At 39.4% G+C, this 16,980-nt stretch overlaps 3 protein-coding genes across 4 annotated transcripts; all 3 read right to left on the bottom strand.

Moving 5' to 3' along the window:
- Window positions 1-644: 644 nt before the first annotated feature.
- On the bottom strand, window positions 645-8,485 carry rps6kl1 (ribosomal protein S6 kinase-like 1). Of its 2 annotated transcripts, none has more exons than XM_055038711.1 (12): window positions 8,338-8,485; window positions 7,033-7,152; window positions 6,700-6,874; window positions 6,350-6,474; window positions 5,594-5,686; window positions 4,596-4,643; window positions 4,089-4,143; window positions 2,540-3,931; window positions 2,008-2,097; window positions 1,788-1,870; window positions 1,604-1,699; window positions 645-1,254 (listed from the first exon to the last, which is right to left on the bottom strand). In XM_055038711.1, the coding sequence occupies exons 3-12, from the start codon at window positions 6,833-6,835 to the stop codon at window positions 1,144-1,146; spliced, it is 2,229 nt and encodes a 742-aa protein (XP_054894686.1). In that variant the 5' UTR covers window positions 6,836-6,874; window positions 7,033-7,152; window positions 8,338-8,485; the 3' UTR covers window positions 645-1,143. The 2 variants fall into 2 exon arrangements, with proteins under 2 accessions (XP_054894686.1, XP_054894685.1); XM_055038710.1 differs by having other exon boundaries at window positions 4,011-4,143; window positions 8,338-8,484.
- A 1,255-nt stretch (window positions 8,486-9,740) lies between these two features.
- Window positions 9,741-12,397, bottom strand: LOC129365394 (olfactomedin-4-like). Its single transcript, XM_055038576.1, has 5 exons — window positions 12,301-12,397; window positions 12,050-12,217; window positions 11,750-11,962; window positions 11,396-11,537; window positions 9,741-10,635 (listed from the first exon to the last, which is right to left on the bottom strand). The coding sequence occupies exons 1-5, from the start codon at window positions 12,358-12,360 to the stop codon at window positions 9,839-9,841; spliced, it is 1,380 nt and encodes a 459-aa protein (XP_054894551.1). The 5' UTR covers window positions 12,361-12,397; the 3' UTR covers window positions 9,741-9,838.
- A 2,111-nt stretch (window positions 12,398-14,508) lies between these two features.
- olfm4.1 (olfactomedin 4, tandem duplicate 1) lies at window positions 14,509-16,848 on the bottom strand. Its single transcript, XM_055038605.1, has 5 exons — window positions 16,776-16,848; window positions 16,652-16,697; window positions 15,729-15,784; window positions 15,502-15,649; window positions 14,509-15,424 (listed from the first exon to the last, which is right to left on the bottom strand). The coding sequence occupies exons 1-5, from the start codon at window positions 16,827-16,829 to the stop codon at window positions 14,592-14,594; spliced, it is 1,137 nt and encodes a 378-aa protein (XP_054894580.1). The 5' UTR covers window positions 16,830-16,848; the 3' UTR covers window positions 14,509-14,591.
- Window positions 16,849-16,980: the final 132 nt, after the last annotated feature.

The following is a 16,980-nucleotide window of genomic DNA, read 5'->3' as shown; positions in this document are numbered from 1 at the left end:
CATTACAACCAAAAAATGAATGTATATGAGAAAAATCAACATGGATAAGTGCTTAACAGAAATGTGGCCGGTAGAAGATATTTTTCCCCTGTAGTGATGGCAGCATCATTCTGTGGTACTTTTCTTTCTCTTGGACTGAACATCTGGTCAGAGTTGATGGGAAGATTGATGGTGCTAAACACAGAATAATTATGGAAGAAAACTCATTAGAGGTGTAAAATATTTCAGATTGGTGCGAATGTTCACCTTTCAGCAGGACAACAGTAAATGGATCCAGAACCACAAGGGAGTGGTTCAGATCAGGGATGCCAAGTCCAGTTCTTGATAATTATTATCAGGCATATAAAACCTTTCTCCAACACACCTGAATCAGATACATACTGTGACGGGGTTCTATTATGACTTGGACAAACAAAAATGACTTCAATGCAAGAGTCTCATCACCTTCAGTGTGACGGATTGACTCCCTGTGGTAGAGTCCTGCTTTTAAAGCCACAGGCTTCGCCTACCGAAAGACCAAACAAGGAAAACTTCTAAAACCAGAAGTAAATTAAACTATTACAAAGTAACAAATCCTCGTGACGGCTCCTCCATCACATATACTTTGTTCCCAAGCCTGTGTAGAGTTAAATGACATGTTGATGAGGAAATTAAATATTTTGATTTAGGGCTTTTTTTTTTGTTTTGGTTTTTTTTTGGAAAAGTTAATGGTGTGAAAAGTTTCCTGATAGTAGCTCTTCTAAGTCTGGACCCAGGTACTCCAGGTTTTGATCAAAGCCTATTTTCCATGCTTATAGAATAAAGATGGTTATAATTATTCACTTCAGGGAGAGAAGTGAAAAAAAGAAACTTTACCATTACTGCAGTTATATATATTCAAAGATAAAAATCATTTAATATATATATATATTTTGGAAACTGGGCTAGTTTGTGTCACTCGGCCACATAAAATTCCAGTGCAATAATGTTTGTAATGTGATCAAAGTCAAGTGGTATGAATACTTTTGCAAGGCACTGGGTATCCCCAAGCTTTGTTGAACCTTTTCTTTGGGAAGCTCCTGTAACATTGCGGGATGCTTTAATCCAGCAGATCTGTTTTTGATTTTTTTAAAGTCCAGAATGGCACAAATGATGGGAGGTCTGCTAGCAGGACAGAGCTTTCCAGGAGACACCGCTGAAGAAGGGGTGGCATTTGATGTCGCTTACTCCTCCACCTCCAGAACCCAAGCGATAACCTGCGTCGAACTGAAGCAGCTATAGAGAGACAAAAGATTTTGTTAGGTTTTGTATAGAACCTTACAAAACTGTTCATGTCGTCTAAACTTAAACCCTGAGCTGGAAGGTTGGAGATAACAGTAGAGGTGGTGCAGCATTTTGAACTGGGGCAGATAACACCAAACAGTCAGGGTTAAAAATGGTTTTGATGAAAGCATATTTATGTTGGAATGGTCTAGTCAAATCCAAATCGGATCTATGGCAAGACTTTAAAATTACTGAAAAAAATGATGAAATATTTAAGTCCCTAAATGTTCAAAGCAGGAATCTACTTCTCTGCGTTATAGTGCCAATATGAATATTTTCGTAAGGCACTGTGAACTCTAACCTCAGTGAGCAGGGATGCAGCTGCAGCACTTAGGTGGTCGGGGATGAGCAGCTGGGTGTGGGAATGGATTCCCGCTGGATGGAGCTGCCAGAGGGGCTGGAGGAACAGCAAAAATCTTTAGCTTCATCACGGCATGTGGAACTTATGGATACTAGTTTCACTACTTGTATTGCATTCATCTCACCATTCCTGTTAGAAGTTCAAAGAGCAAAGCCCCGAGACTCCACCAGTCACAAGCCTCTGTAATCCTTGACACTCCTCCGATTTCTGAGAATGCGAATTGAACTGGGTTTAGTTATGTTCATGTTCAACATTCCTTCAGAAAACTCCAGTACCGCTGGCTTGTTGCCACTAGCTGGCAGGCCAAACTAAGGAGACTGGAGCTTGAGGTGATGTATGTTTACCTGGAGCACAGTACATCTGCTCCATGGCTTTGGAGCTAATCTCTGACTGAACCTCACTCCACTGGCTGAAAAACGTCAAACACACCTTTCCTGTGAAAACATGTCGCTTAGTTAAACTTCACATTTCATTTTGTGCAGATTTGAAGCGGACATTCAAGTTTGCTCGCCCCTGTTATAATGCCACATTATCAGGATGTAAACAGTGAGACTCAGGTGATTACTTCTCTGAAATGTTTTTCTTGTTTAATGTATTCTATAATTGTAAGATTTTAATTGAAAAAATAGGAACTGGAGATTAAAGTTTGCAATCAAACCAGAGATCAAACATGTTTCTGATATAATGTCTGTTGGAAGACATCCAAGGCTGATGTGAGTTTAAGATGTTTTGTAAACAAGAGTGGGCAAATAAAAGAATCAACACAGGCTTCATCAAAAAGTCAGGGAAAATACTGAAATCATTTATCTTGGTCTCATTTTTTACATCACTTAAACCTGGTCATTTGACAGGGGTGTGAAGACTTGTTGGTCTCACCATTGCCGGTGAGCAAAATGTTCCTCGGGTTGAGATCCCGACACAAGATGCCTTGCTCGTGCAGACTCTCCAGGGCCAACACAATCTGCGCCCCCCACACACGCACCTCTCCTTCTGGAAGCCCCCAGTAGCTCTGCAGGGCCTTCTCTGCAGGCTTGGAGGTTGTGGCAGGAATCCGCATCAGGTGACACCAGCCGTCCACCTCAATGATCTGGTCTTCTTCGTGCCTCTCTGGTCTCTCGATGTTGTTTCTGTCACTGTGGGATGTGGCTCCCAGTGGGTCGGGAGAAAACCAGCTTACATATGATTCTGCTTTTAGGTTCTTTCCTCCAGGACTCACTACTTCACACGCTACTTCGATACCCTGTTTTTCACCTCTGGGACAATTTTCTCTTTTTTGACATACTCCTGATGACTTCACCTGTGTATTAACGCTTCCAGCAGAAAAATCACATGAACTTTCAGAGAGGATGGTTGTGTCCACATGGTCAGAAAATACTGCTCTGTCAGTACTCCTGATGACTATCATTCCATTTCTTTCTTCTACAAGGGGACTGATTTCTTCCTTCGACTCTGCATTTATCTCTTCAGAACTTTCAGCAACAAAAGATCCCTGATGAGAGCCATTAGTTTCCCATGATGCTCTGCCACGGATTTGGGTTTGGCAATGGAGAGGGAGATGCAGAATGGCAGGAGAGGAACTCAAAGCGTCTTTCTGACTTTTAGGAGGTTCTGTTCTTTTAAACGAGATCTGATTTGTCTGAGATGTTGCTCTTTGCAAATTATTGCCAGTCACTGCATAGAGGTTGGTTTTGTTATAGCTGTGCGCTGGGTCTGAAGCTTTCCAGGCTGCCTCGAAGTCCGTACTGCACTCTATGAGTCCTATCCCGGCCTTCTTTTTATGGAGTTCTGACATGACATCAAGAGTTTGGCTGACACGGGTACAAGAGAGAGGAAGAGCTGGCTTTTCCTGAGCTTTGTTGGAATGCAAACACAAACTAGGGGCTGGTGGATGGATGTGGGTGTTGACTTGTGTCCTCGTGAGGCCGGAGAGCAGCGTCAGCTGATCCAGCTTGGTGTAAAATGATGCGGCCGATCGGGTGTTCTGGAGACAACCTGTCTCCTCTATGTAGGAGTGAGTCCCACAGCTTTCCAGTCGTTGCTGAGTCTCGTCCCATGAGTTTGGGAAGTCTGTATCTGGACTCTCGTCGGTCAGTTTGTGTGGAATCGCTGCTGTGCTTCTGCTGTTGTGCTGGTAGTCTCTGCTGATTGCAGGTGAGGTGTGGCTTGTCTTCAGCTTGACATTGTGCTGCCCAGAGGTGAAGCATGGGTCCAGGTGTTCCCTGGCTTTCTCACTTCTAAGTTTGTGCAACTTGGAGAAAAGCCTCCCACCTAGGATAAGACAAAAAGTTTTCCTTTATGTTTTTGATGTTTCTTGTAAGAAATACAGGGCCAGACATAGCCACTTTACCCTTGACATGCTCCAGATGCAGGTACACAGCATCCTCACTGACATAATACCGTAGCAGCTTCACCATGTAGGGCACACCTTGAGGAATAATGGTCGTTTGGTCTCTGCTCTCCCAGCTCGATTTGACAAGGCTCTGTGAAAGCGCACAAATCATTTATTTAGAGAAAAACTATGAGACACATTCTGGCTCTCAACTTTTGAAATGTCTGACACCAGCGTCTTGTCAAGGTATTAAAACCACTTAAGTTTTTGGTTGTATGAAAAGAAGGAAAATGACAAAAATATAAATAATTTTGTAGGGCACCGTAAATATTACTTTAGCTGAAATTTAAGATACACTTGCACTGTCTACAATCTTGAGAGCTCTCCGGCTGTTTGATGCTGAGAAATGATGATGGAGAAAGGATGGAGACAGTTTCCATCGACTGCTTTGATTACAGGAACAGGCTTGCTGCCAGGTGAAAACCTCTCATCATGTCCAATAATCAACGGAAAGATGCCACCAAATGAATATCTAGGTTTTATATAGCATATTGAAGTGGATGTGATCATTTGGTGGCTTTTAGTTCTGCAGAGCTTCCTTACCTTTACAACAAGCGTCTCTTTGTTGACCATGCTTTGCACAATCAGGACCTTTGAAATAAAATATACAACATTCTCAAGCTTACACAGAAAAGCAGGTGAATTATTGCAATATTTTTTTTTTCTTGAATCACGGTTAAATGCAGTGGATAATTTAAAACTTCATTAAGTCGAGCTACCGCTCCCTTTCAGAGCTATTGGCACTGTGGAAGAGACATGCATTGAATAATAATACAGTTATTATTTAACTGTATTAAATAATAACAGTTCCAAAATTATTGGTGCTTCATTTATTGGCACTTTGAATAATTCCTACCAATACAGTGACCATTCTCACTCTATTACTCTTAAAATGGGAAAAAAAACAAGAGAACTTTCAATTCAAGATGGGCAGATTTAGAAAAAGAAAATTCTGCAAACCTTTATGCTTTAGCGGTAAAGGTTTGCTTTTTATATGGTGAGATGAGAGCAGAATTGGGCTTTTCAGTTACAATCACTTTTGTTGGGTGTGATGTGAAACAAAGGATGGTCCTTCATCGTCACTATTAAGCATGCTGGAATATCTTTGATGCTGTGGACCTATTACTATTCCAAAGCCTCTGGTAACCTTGTTGCACAAAATGGCTTCAAGGACTCTCTAAAGCACCACACAGTTCTCAATAAAAGAAATCTGGTGGCCTTTAACAGAACACTCGAAAGGGGATTTTCAGTTAGTATTTTAGCAGATTGGAATCCACAGCACACAATAAAATCAAAAGACAAGGTTAACTAGATGCACAAACAAAGTTCTTCTGTCCTGTCGGCAAAGGAAGGTTGTTAATTAGCAGGAGTGCCAGTCATGGGGAGCCAGTAATTTTATCAACAGATAATTATTTAATGTGAGAGTTGTTTTCCCCCAAAATGTACTTAAATATTTGTCAATCAAAATTTTAAAACTACATCACAGTATTTAAATATACAATTTTGTTGTAAGGGTTTATAGCGAGAAAATATGTACCGACCTTATCGCTGACTCCCACCACTTTACACATTTCCAGATCCTCTACGGGAGAACTCAGGTGTCGGATCGGGCGAAATCTCAGACTGCTGTAGCCCTGGGAATCAAACCCACAGATAAGACAGCAGTGCCTTGATTGGACAATGGAAATGCTTGATTAAATGCAAACATCATATGATTGAAATACCTTTGCACTTTCAGTTACCATGCAAGTGAATGAGGCTATACAAATAATTTTGCCGTTCCTAATTTTAATTTATTCTGTGTATTTTCTGTTAAGATATTTCACATATTTTCTCCCACAGTCCAAAAACATGATTGACAGGTAAATTAGTCTCTCTAAATTCTTCCTGGAGGTCAGTGTGAGTGTGTGCATGGTTGTTTGACCTGTCTGTCTCTGCGTCGCCCTGCGACAGACTGGTGACCTGTCCAGGGTGTGCCCTGCCTCTCACCCGAAACATTTGCTGGAGATTGGCATCAGCACTCCTCCAGACCCCACTAGGGACCAGGGTGTACAGAAAATGGATGGATGGATGAACACATCAAAATATGTCTGCAGTTGTCTGTAGCTCCCCTCAGCTTAATCTATTTAGGTAAAGGGTTTTAGATTCCTTAATTAAATGTAGTGAAGTCAAGTTTTCAAACATTATGCTTCAAAGAAATATGAGATGCAGACATACTGCAGTTTTTGTAGTACCTGAGTGTCTACAGCTTATCATCAAGTTCTTTGTTGATAAGCTACTCTAGATGGTTAACTTACCCCTAAATGAGTCCCTCCTTTTCCTAGGTTATCCTGCAGATGGGTTATAAAGATTTCTTCAGCTCGTTTCAGATACTGGGTTGTCTTCCTCTTCACAGCTTCCCTCCTATCTTTGTTGGGGTCCACTATTGAAGAAGCACAATGTTGTGTTACCAATGTAAAAAAATCCTGTAGCTCTGTGGATCCTAAATCTTACTGTGTGGGGAAAAAAAGCTTAACCGTCATATGAACCTGCACTTATCATTTGCCTTCTAACTTCCTGCTTTTTTTTTATGTCACTGTCACATGCCGACCTTGTGAAAACCCGGCTATTCCTATCCCCGGTTGAATGATTCATCCCATCTACTCACACTGAACTCCATTCAGCAGTAAGTCCACTCCGTTCTTGTAGTAACTGAAGGCCGCCTCGTAGTCTTCGTTGACCTCGCTGTCCAAAGCCATTCGGATCTGCTTGGCAGCTTCCACCAGGTAATCTCTCTTCGCCATTTCTGAGATTCCTGTGGGTCTGTCAAGGTCCAGATGGGCCTGTACAGATAGTTGGATGTTGGTGCGGACACATCAAGACATGAACAACCTGTCTGATTAAACCCAAACTGAAAATGACTTTGTAGCGACTGTAAGTGAACTATAATAGAGAAGTTCTGCTTTTACAGAGTATTCAATCACCATAAACTGGCCGTCACCTTTGCTCTTGTGTCTTCTTATCAGCAGTACGAAACATCTCTCTCTGTTGTCACCGTGTTCTGTGTATTTCTGCCCCCAGAGACATGAGGGTTTGGGTCTGTGTTGCAAAGCATGATCATCTGAGCCAATGGAAACAAAAAGTTAACATCTCAAGCAAAACAGGAAGTGAAAATAGGCATGTGTCTTCTATTTTGGATGAAGAGAAAGAAAAAGAAGAGCAAATGTTAAAGACAGAGAGAAATGACACATATACCTGGATTAGGGTAAGATCAGCATTGTGAAATATTTAATGCACGTCTTCCACTTCAATCTAACAGCACGCAACGATTACAAGTCTATGTGAGCAACATCAAAGCCACGTAAATTTCTAGTCACGGTAATGCACAAGTCATTTGAAATAGATCATGCATGAGATCTCTTTCATACACTGCCTTGCCACAATATTCTTATTTTTAAACTTTCATATATTTTCCATGATACAATAACAAATGTTCATCTCCCAGCAAGAAACACTAAATATATGAACACAAACATTTTGGTTTAGATCTAAACAAATTTAATCTAGACCTAGCAGCCTAGTCAAAGTCCAGACCTGAATGAAATTGAAAGTATGTAGCAAGAAAATGTATATTTACAGGTGCTATCCATCCAGACTTTTCAAACATGAGCTATTTTGTAAATCAATGACAAAATAATTTAGTCTCGGAATGTTTGAAACTAATAGAACATTAGTTTTGAAAAGCTCTAAGTCTTTTTCAGCTCAAAATACTTAGAGCTGAAACCTTTGTAAAACTTGATTCCACAAAGTATTTACTAAGAGGCCCTGAACAAATTTGCACCCCACATTTTCATTTGCAAAACATGAAAGGCATCAACTTCACACAAATATTCACAACTAGGGTTTGTCAGTCACCTTAAAATCTCAGTAAAATCTATTAAATCTTGTAGAAGTAACAAAATGTGACAACGTGCCAGAAATACTTTTGCAAGACACTCTGTGTAGCATTGTGGGCTACAGCTAAAAGAGAACTGTTTGAAATAATGTCAGTTTTCTCCCGATGTTTTAACCACAACTGAGCCACTGGCATCTCACATGTAGACATTTAGTCTCTGTCATCAGAGCAGAACATTTTCAGTGACATAAGGAAACACAAAAAGCCATCTTAAGTGTCCTCCATCAGTATCCATCATCCCCTCAACATGGACTTTCACAGCCAATGAGCTAGCAATGTATCATCATCCATAATTACACTAAAACAACAGAAGACAAGTGTGCATGCAGATATAAGACAGGCTGTACATACTGTAATGTAAGCATGGCCTGGACTCTACGACCCAACAGCAGCATCAGCACCAGAAGCGACCCGGATCATCAGCAGTAGGAACATACTCATCCTGCTGAGCAGGAGAGGAGGAGGAAGCTCAGCTGAGGCTGCTGATTGGCTGAGCATGATGTCATTTAAGGGTACCATTTCACACAAGGCACTCACTTCCCCCCACTCCTCATCATAGATGGTGAAAGATTTAAAGAGACAGCGCTGTTTGAGCCTGTAGACCGAAGAGGCCATTTCAGCTCTGATTTATTGTAACAATGGAGTTCAGTGTTCAACCTATAATCCTGCCGCTAACTTGAAATAATAGTTACCATGTTTGGATTTTCTCTGTTGTGGGCTTTAAAGATGGGATTTGCTCCCCCCCATCCTACTTAGATATCAACCATGGTGCTCAGTACCAGAGCGAGTCAGGCTCCAACTAACAGCACAAAGAGGAGTCACCCCCAACCACGCATGCATCCTAGGGGTGGGCAGGTTTACAGAAGGGGGTTAGACACAGCAGCATGATTCTGAAATCTGATCCTGCAACCTTATCCACAAAAATACAAGGATGCTCAATCTTAAATGAATCCTTCAGTGACTATTTTTGTGTCAAATGAAGACTTTTCCCTTTGAGTAAACAACAACATTCATCACTTCTGAATTTATTTGAGAAACAACAAACACAGCAGATTATCAGCAAGAGAAATATTTTTCAATGTGTTTATTACATTAGACAGAGGCTGTTTCATGGGGCACCTCTGATTTGATTATCACGTGTCATGGGTTTTGGATCTAAATAGTTGGAATATTACCTGTGGCATAAAACATAATCCCTAATCTCTGTCATATTGACCTGTTTGACCTCACCAACCACATTGTGCACATTTTTTTTAATTAGTCTTTCTCTTGTAGTTTATTGTGAAGGAAAGCAAGGAACGCAAACATTTTATCTTGATTTGTTTTTAACGTGTAAAAGATTAGAAATTTGAGACTTCTTATATGTTGTATCTATTTAATTTTTCATCAGTGTGTCACATAAAATTGTACGGGCACATTTAATATTATTAATACTTTATGCAATTTATCACACAATGGTGTAATAAATTATCTGATGTTTATTTTTGTATTTTTTTTATTTGAAATGTCTAATAAAAATGTTATTTGTGTTTTTGATTAGTATGCTCTTAATAAAATACATTATTTTTTGCAGCGTGCAAATATAAATGTCATTTTGGGTTAATTTCAGTTCAATCTAAAGAAAATAATTGCCTAATTCTGGTTTTGTACAGTTGGAAAAACAGCCTAAAAGGGTCACCTTTTCTATGCAATAAATGACATATACAACATAGAGACCACACTTGACAAAATGTGGATGCTTCAGTTTGATTTATTCAGAAATATCTTTAAAGGTTTTATAGAGATCTAAGGGCTAAAAGTGGCTGCAGATCACTCATATCAATCACAATACGAGGACTGAACCCATGTTGAATCATTCTTTGTTAAATTTTAAATTGTATGACACATAATAGCCATTGTTGTACATGTAAAGCTTCTGATCAGAGGGGTTGTAGTCCAGGTTGGTGTATGACTCCTGGAACTTCTTGAATTGGATGCTGAGGTTTCTCTCTTGCTTGGTCTTGGTGTCGTAAGTGTAGAAGATCTCCTCAGTGTTGATATCCACCGTCCTGGTGGCATACATCACTCCGCAGACCATGAAAGCATTGCCAGCTGACTGTTTGTATACACCAGTATGCCACGTATTCTCAATGCCAAAAGCGTTTTCATCAATTCTAGCAATGACAATTTTCCCCTTGTTCTCATTCGAAGCATACATTACCCACAATCCTGTTTCGTCAGCTGCAAAGTCCAAGTTCTGACTGGCCAAGTGAGCATAAGAGAAACTTGCGCTTGCATCAGAAATCACTCTGTAGTCATACTTGGAAGAGGTCAGATTAAATTTGGTCATGCTGAAAGGGCTGTTGTGCTGGTAATAAATTGAATTACTGCGCACTATGTAATTGTTGCCAACACCCACCCAATCAGTTGGAAGGTCAATGTGTTTGAAGTTCTTCCTCAAGAGCAGATTTTCATAGTTGGTGTAAAAATAAAAGTCATAGACACCTGCAGGATTGGTGGTCGCACCGTAGAAATACAAGTTCTCATAACCTCGGATGGGCTTGGAGTCTTTCCCCCAGCCACCGTACACGTATCTTGTACTTAGATGAGCATTGAACTGCACCACCAATGGATTGCTGAAGCTTAAGATTCCCGTGTGGTTGCAGTTTCCTGAAAAAAATAAAAAATAAATAAAAAGATGTTGGCAATGATGCTCCATCTCAGAAAATCTGAATGCCAAAAATTGTGTATTTCAGAAAATCAAGTAGTGTTATATTTGAGCATTACTGTTACAGTAAAAATAAAGATTTTAAGAATATTTAAATTTGCAGTAACACCACTACAAATAGAATTTTTAACAAAATTGCTCTACTGAAAAATATAGGACACGCAAGAGAAACTCTTTCATCAATGAGTATCTTTTAGATGAAATCCTGCTTCATGTGTCATGGCATGGAAGTGACAATGATGAGGCCTAAAGATTGTCCACGTTGCTTTGAAAGCAGCCAGTAATTGTCCCTGCTGCTTGTAAACTTTTTCACACACAGTTTTTCCTTCCATTCAACTTAATAAACTTTGAATCCACACTTTGAGTACTGCCAGTCCCTTCAGCAATGACCTCTATCTCTTTCTCTCCTGCTGGACACTGCATTAAAAATTATTTTATAATATAATAAATCTACACTGCTCAAAAAAATAAAGGGAACACTCAAATAACACATCCTAGATCTGAATGAATGAAATAAATATGAAAATAATGTCCACCTGTTGTCTATTCCATTTGCACAACAGCATGTGTTATTGATTGTCAATCAGTGTTGCTTTCTAAGTGGGCAGTTTGATTTCACAGAAGTTTGTTATTATTTACAAAGATGCATTTTTAACTGTTGAAGTGCAAATTGTTATTGATCATGTTAAGTAGCCCTCTTACCGATATCTGGTTTGATTATATCTTGATCCTTCTGACACTCCTCTAGTTTCATCTGCAGCTTGGCAAACTGATGTCGGATCACCTCCAGGTTGCTCTTGTCATAAGTCTCCAGCTGGTTCACAAGGAGCGTCATGTTGTGGATCTGGAGACAGAGCAATAAGAAAACTACAGTTACATGTGAGAAAGAACTTCACCAAAGTGTGTCAACTCTTGAGAGGAGTTGTATTTCAATACAAAGGTTGCTGGTTGTAATCTAACATCCAATACTTTTGTAGATTTATTTGTAAGGTGTTAAAGGATTCAATATTTATGTATTGTGAGACTCTAAGAAGATTTGTTCAATTTGTGTTTTACCTCGATGTACAGACTGTTGAACAGGGGTGAAGAAGAGTTGAGGGAGTCTTTGAGCTGAGACACCAGCATCTCAAACTCTCTGAGTTCAATCCTGAGCATCTCAAAATCCAGTTTGATGTAATCATCAGGACTGCTTTCCAGGATGGCCAATCTTGCCTCCAGTTGCTTCAGTTCTTCAAGATAAATCACCAGTTTGCCCATGTATTTCACCATCTGAAAAAGACAAGAGCTGCTGTAATATGATTTAATCATAATGCACATTTCTGGTTTTTATTCTTCATGCTATTCCTAACCACACACCTTATTTTTCTGAATTTCCACCTCCAGGATCAGATCATTGCTGACTTGCTGCATGTGCTCAACGCGGTCTGCGGGGAAGGTGATGTCAGGGAGGAAAACATGGCAGACGCACTGACCAGACGAATCCACAGAAGTCGTCACATTTCCAGACTCCCAGTCTTGCACTGGCTAAAAATGGATTTGAAATTTACATTCATTAGAATAACCACAAATTATGCCATGAAGACGTCATAGAAGTAAAGACTACTTACAATCCAGGCCAAAGCAGGACTGAAGGCGCTGAGGAGCAGAACTACAACTGGCTGCATCATGACCCACCTCACCACTCAAATGACTCTTGAGACTTTGTTGGAGTTTTTTAAAGACTGCTCATATCAGATCATCGCGAACACCTTCTCTTTTCACATGGTTATTACCAGATTCAGCATTCAAGCAGATGCTCATTTACAAGCAGCCTGTGATCGTCTTTGTTTACACATGATGCAGTAAAGTCTTGGGAATCCAAAGTATGAGACCCAAATAGGATGTGGATGAGAAAATCACCACTTGTGGTACTGTCATAAAACACTTTTAATGATTCCTTCATTGAGCTGAGTATTTGTATTTGGTGGAGCAAAGATGCATTAGTTCATTTCTACACATAGATTGTGATAGTGTTCTTGTTTGCTTTCTGAGTCAGGTGGTTATTTGCCAGTGAAAGGTTTGAACTGAACACAGAGAGTGAATTAATCATCTGTCATGACAGCGAGAACTTTTTATGGTCTGTTTATTGAAGCATCACCTCAGAAAGTTTCAGCTTTCACTCCTCCAGCCAGCCTTCCCAATGAAACACGTAGGATGAAGATGGTTCCCAACCAGGCCACAGACCTCTGCTAAATGATACCAGTAATTTAACAAAGCTAAGCAATAAGGATTGTCAGAGCTTAACTTTTTTTAAATGTGTAGTCCAATTTGCAATTTCCAAAATGTAACTCAGAGAAAGAAAAAACATTTTGTTCACTGTATAGCTTTAATGCACTGCATAACTTTATTTGTGCAAAGCCAGATTCAATCACAAAAAAGGATTCAAAACTAATGCCATTTTAAACATAATAAACTTTTACATATTTTTTGTTAACAAGCAAGTCAATCAATCATTCAAGTTTATTTTAATAGCACATTTCCGCAACATCAAATCTGTTTCTTTATTCAGTGGCTGATGGTGTGCAAAAATGGGATCCTGTAACTTCGGTTTAATTAGAAATCCTTAAACTCCATCAGATGCTTTAAATATTAATTCACATTTCATTTTAGCTGGCATAGTTGGTAAATAAATACCAGTTTATTTACCAATAATAAATTCCTAATAATACCAATGTATTACTTTTTTTTTCTTTGAAGCCTACAGTATGTAACTTTTTTCAAAAATATATAGATTTTTTTTTACATGTTTGTTGCCACCACATCATGACAGAATGAGACAAATAATCTGTGAAAAGATCAGTATTCTCCACTTCCACCCTGAGCTACTTTTGCCATTTGAAGAAAGGAACCACTCCCAATTTGTCCTGACCAAAAGCAAATGATCAGAGCCAGGAAGAGGGCCTTACGGCTGTCAATCAATGTCACAGACACGCTGCTAAAATGTACTAATGGGGAAGAAACAACTGACCTTTGGCATTTTGTTGAGGCACTATTTATTTATAATATCATTTATATATTTGTTGATTTATTTACTATCAAATTCCCCTAAAAATGTAGTCTTTTAAAGTTATCTATTGATTTTATAGATTGATTTTTGATGAAATGTAAAAATACAAATTCTCATGAACAGTTTGAAAAGATAAAATCAAATTTTTTGATAACAAATCACAAAAATAGGCCAAATTGATGTTACTACTTTTGATAATCCCAAACTCGGATTATACCACATTAAAACATCCTATAGACACATGATGCAGAAAAAACCTTACTTAGTGGGAGAAACATTGAGGGATTTTAGAAAAGGTGTGAATATCTGTGATGCAAGGTGGGAAGTGAATTTAACAGCTTTCCAGAAGAAAAATTGAAAAGAAAATGGTTATATTGATAATCTTTTAAAAAGGATTTTTGTTTGCCAAAGGGATCCAGGATCGGAGAACAAAATCAAAAGACACTGGAAGGCTCAATTGGCTTGAAATTAAGATTAAGTTTTATGGATAGAAGGTTTCTATTGATATGTTTTGGTGCATTTGTCAACATTTACAGTTCAAATTTATTTTGCCTTTACAACAGACTTTAACTTACACCTTAAACTATTGCATAAGTGTTGTTGATAGAACATAAAATTTCAGTTAAAGAACATGTATTTGGTTTCATTTGATTTTGATTTAATTTTATAAATTATTTGTCTTACTTCGAGCAGAAAACCAATAAACAGTTGAATAACCAAATGACACAACAGCTTTTGGATGCTTCAAATCATTTATTAGCAGTCAAGAAAAGGGATGGTACAAGAAAAAGGAGAAAAAAGAAAATCATTAAGCATTCATATCAAATTTCTCTGTCAAGGAGAGAAAATTATTTAAGTCACCAGTAACATCGGTGGTGCCACTGTGGCTTCAACTGTGTTGTTAAACCAGAGATGGTAGGTCACATAGTAACCGTCATTGTACATGTAGAGCTTCTGGTCAGCAGGATTATAATCCAAGTTTGTATATCTGTTTTGAAACCTCTCAAAGGTAATACTAATATAGCTCTCCTGTTTAGTTTTAGTGTTGTACTTGTAAAATATCTCTTCAGTTAGGATGTCCACTGTTCTGACTGCATAAAAAACACCACAGATCATGAAGGCATTAGTTACACCTGGCTTGTAGACACTGGTCAGCCATTCCTCCTCAATCCCAAAGGAGGCCTCGTTTATTCTAGCTATGACCATCCGGCCCCCGGACTCTTCAGTAGCGTAGGTCACCCACAATCCTGTTTCATCTGCAGCAAAATCAAAGTTTTGATTGGCGGAGCTGCTGTATGAGAACCTGGAGGAGGCCTTGGAAATCACCCTGGACTCATATTTCATGGTGGTAAAATTCAGTTTAGCTAGTCCGAATGGGCTGTTTATCTGATAATACAGAGTGTTATCACGCATTATAATGTTGTTCCCGACGCCATACCAGCCACTGGGCAGGGTGTGATGGAGAAAAGGGGTTCTCAGAATAAGGTTCTTGTAGTCAGTGTAGAACCGTATGTCCGACATGGAAGTGGAAGAGTAACCAGCGTACCAGTACATGGACTCTCTGTCAGAAACAGGGTTTGAATCTTTTCCCCAGCCTCCATAATGGTAACTGGCACTTAGATGGGCATTGAGATGGCTCACCACAGGCTTGCTGACCCTCAGTAGGCCAGAGTGAGCACAAGAACCTGAAAAGAAAGAGGACAGTCAGTTATATGAGTTTAGTGATTGTTTCCGTCTCATGTGATTGTGTGAATCAGCTCACCGATGTTGGGGTTGAAGAGCTCCTGGTGGCGTCTCTCACATTCCTCGAGTTGAAGCTGCACCTCTAAGTACTCTCTGCGAGTTGAAAGCACCAAATTCTTGTCATGGGTCTTCTCCAGTCTGTCCAGGGCGTCCAACATGACAGTTACCTGTAAGATAACACATGCTTTTGAAAAACTGAATTTTTTTCCCAGGTGAACTTCTGCGTGTCTACGTCTGATGACTCACCTGTACATGGAGGGACTCAAAGACAGCGACTGAAGCATTGATGGAGAGTTGCAGCTCTGCAATCAGAGCCTCTACTTGTTTAATCTGCACATTTATATCTCCAAAGTCAGCTTCATTGTAGTCATCAATGGACTCTTTTCCATAGTTTTGATTTCCCCCGTCAGCTTTATGATCTTTTCTGCATACTGTGTAACCTTAAGTTCATATTCCTCCAGCTGAAAATGACAGATTTCAGTGCAATTTAGGGATTTTTCTTCTTCATATCTAATAAGTTGCAGTGCCTTGTATTCATACACCTAATTTAAAGTATTAACAGCTGTAAATCCTTTTAGTTACTTTTTTACCAGCTTTGTACATCTAGACTCAAGTCTTTGTCTATTTGTTTTGCAAAATAAATAAAGCTCCAAGCCTGGATGAAGTCTATCTGTAAATCGAAATGTTAAAATCTTGACTCTCATTCTCAATGTGATTTAGTAATGGAGTTTGATTGGGGAATAGTTTTGTAGCTGTGGCTGTATTGTCCAGCTTGGATGAACCTTTACCCCAGTCTCAAGTCTTTTGTATCCTCTGACATGTTTTCTTCCAGTTATCTGACCACTACACTCTTCATATTTATATTTGTAGAAATCTTTGAAAAGGTTGTGTCCTTATCCTTCCAGTTCACAATAAGCCCTCCTTTGAGTTGGTGTAGCTTATAAAATCCAAACTAAATAAATTAACATTTACGAAGTGAATACTTTCACAGGGCCCTGGTTAACACATCACACATGTTCCTTAGTATCTTGCACATCTCCAGTTCCAGCTTGTTTGAGATCTCAACAGCGGTCTGCTCCATTACCACCAAATCTGCTCCATTACCACCAAATCACTGACAGGAAAGGTTGAACTGGGCAGGAAAGCATTGCAGGTGCACCTCTCCTCACCTCCTGTCTGATTCCTTAAGCTCTCTGCACTCCACAGGCCAACACCCTGAGATGATGAGCAGAAGAAACAGAGATCAGTACATGTCTAAATCAAGGAATGTACAAAAAATGATTTCATACATACCCCCACGGCTACCGTGGAGCTCAGCAGTGCAGACAGTATCAGAGTCTTGATCATTTTGCAGTCTCTGTCGTTATGGTTGAGGTGGCTTGTTCTCCACCATTTATATAGCCTATTAGAAGCTACTCCTGGATGCAACACCTGCCACAGTTCACAGTATTGTTGTCCCAGGCTGGTGACAGAAAATCCACCTCTTGTCAAGTTTAGC

Source organism: Poeciliopsis prolifica, unplaced genomic scaffold, assembly GCF_027474105.1.
Source record: "Poeciliopsis prolifica strain line A6 unplaced genomic scaffold, Auburn_PproV2 SCAFFOLD013, whole genome shotgun sequence".
Classification (NCBI taxonomy): Eukaryota; Metazoa; Chordata; class Actinopteri; order Cyprinodontiformes; family Poeciliidae; genus Poeciliopsis; species Poeciliopsis prolifica.
Note: the sequence above shows the minus strand (reverse complement) of the source record. Positions and strands in the feature narration are given on the sequence as shown.

Bases quoted from the DNA above. Each gene is read 5' to 3' on its own strand.
- LOC129365394 (XM_055038576.1), bottom strand. From the start codon at position 12,360: ATGATGCAGCCAGTTGTAGTTCTGCTCCTCAGCGCCTTCAGTCCTGCT. The intron at 12,218-12,300 runs GTAAGTAGTCTT...ATCCATTTTTAG, and splicing joins GTCCTGCTTTGGCCTGGATT to CCAGTGCAAGACTGGGAGTC. The intron at 10,636-11,395 runs GTAAGAGGGCTA...TATTTTTTTCAG, and splicing joins TATAATCAAACCAGATATCG to GAAACTGCAACCACACGGGA.
- rps6kl1 (XM_055038710.1), bottom strand. From the start codon at position 6,835: ATGGCGAAGAGAGATTACCTGGTGGAAGCTGCCAAGCAGATCCGAATG. The intron at 6,475-6,699 runs GTGAGTAGATGG...CTTCTTCAATAG, and splicing joins ACTGCTGAATGGAGTTCAGT to TGGACCCCAACAAAGATAGG. The intron at 1,700-1,787 runs GTGAGATGAATG...CTGTTCCTCCAG, and splicing joins TTGAACTTCTAACAGGAATG to CCCCTCTGGCAGCTCCATCC.
- olfm4.1 (XM_055038605.1), bottom strand. From the start codon at position 16,829: ATGATCAAGACTCTGATACTGTCTGCACTGCTGAGCTCCACGGTAGCC. The intron at 15,650-15,728 runs GTGAGTCATCAG...GTTATCTTACAG, and splicing joins TTGAGTCCCTCCATGTACAG to GTAACTGTCATGTTGGACGC. The intron at 15,425-15,501 runs GTGAGCTGATTC...CTTTCTTTTCAG, and splicing joins GCTCTTCAACCCCAACATCG to GTTCTTGTGCTCACTCTGGC.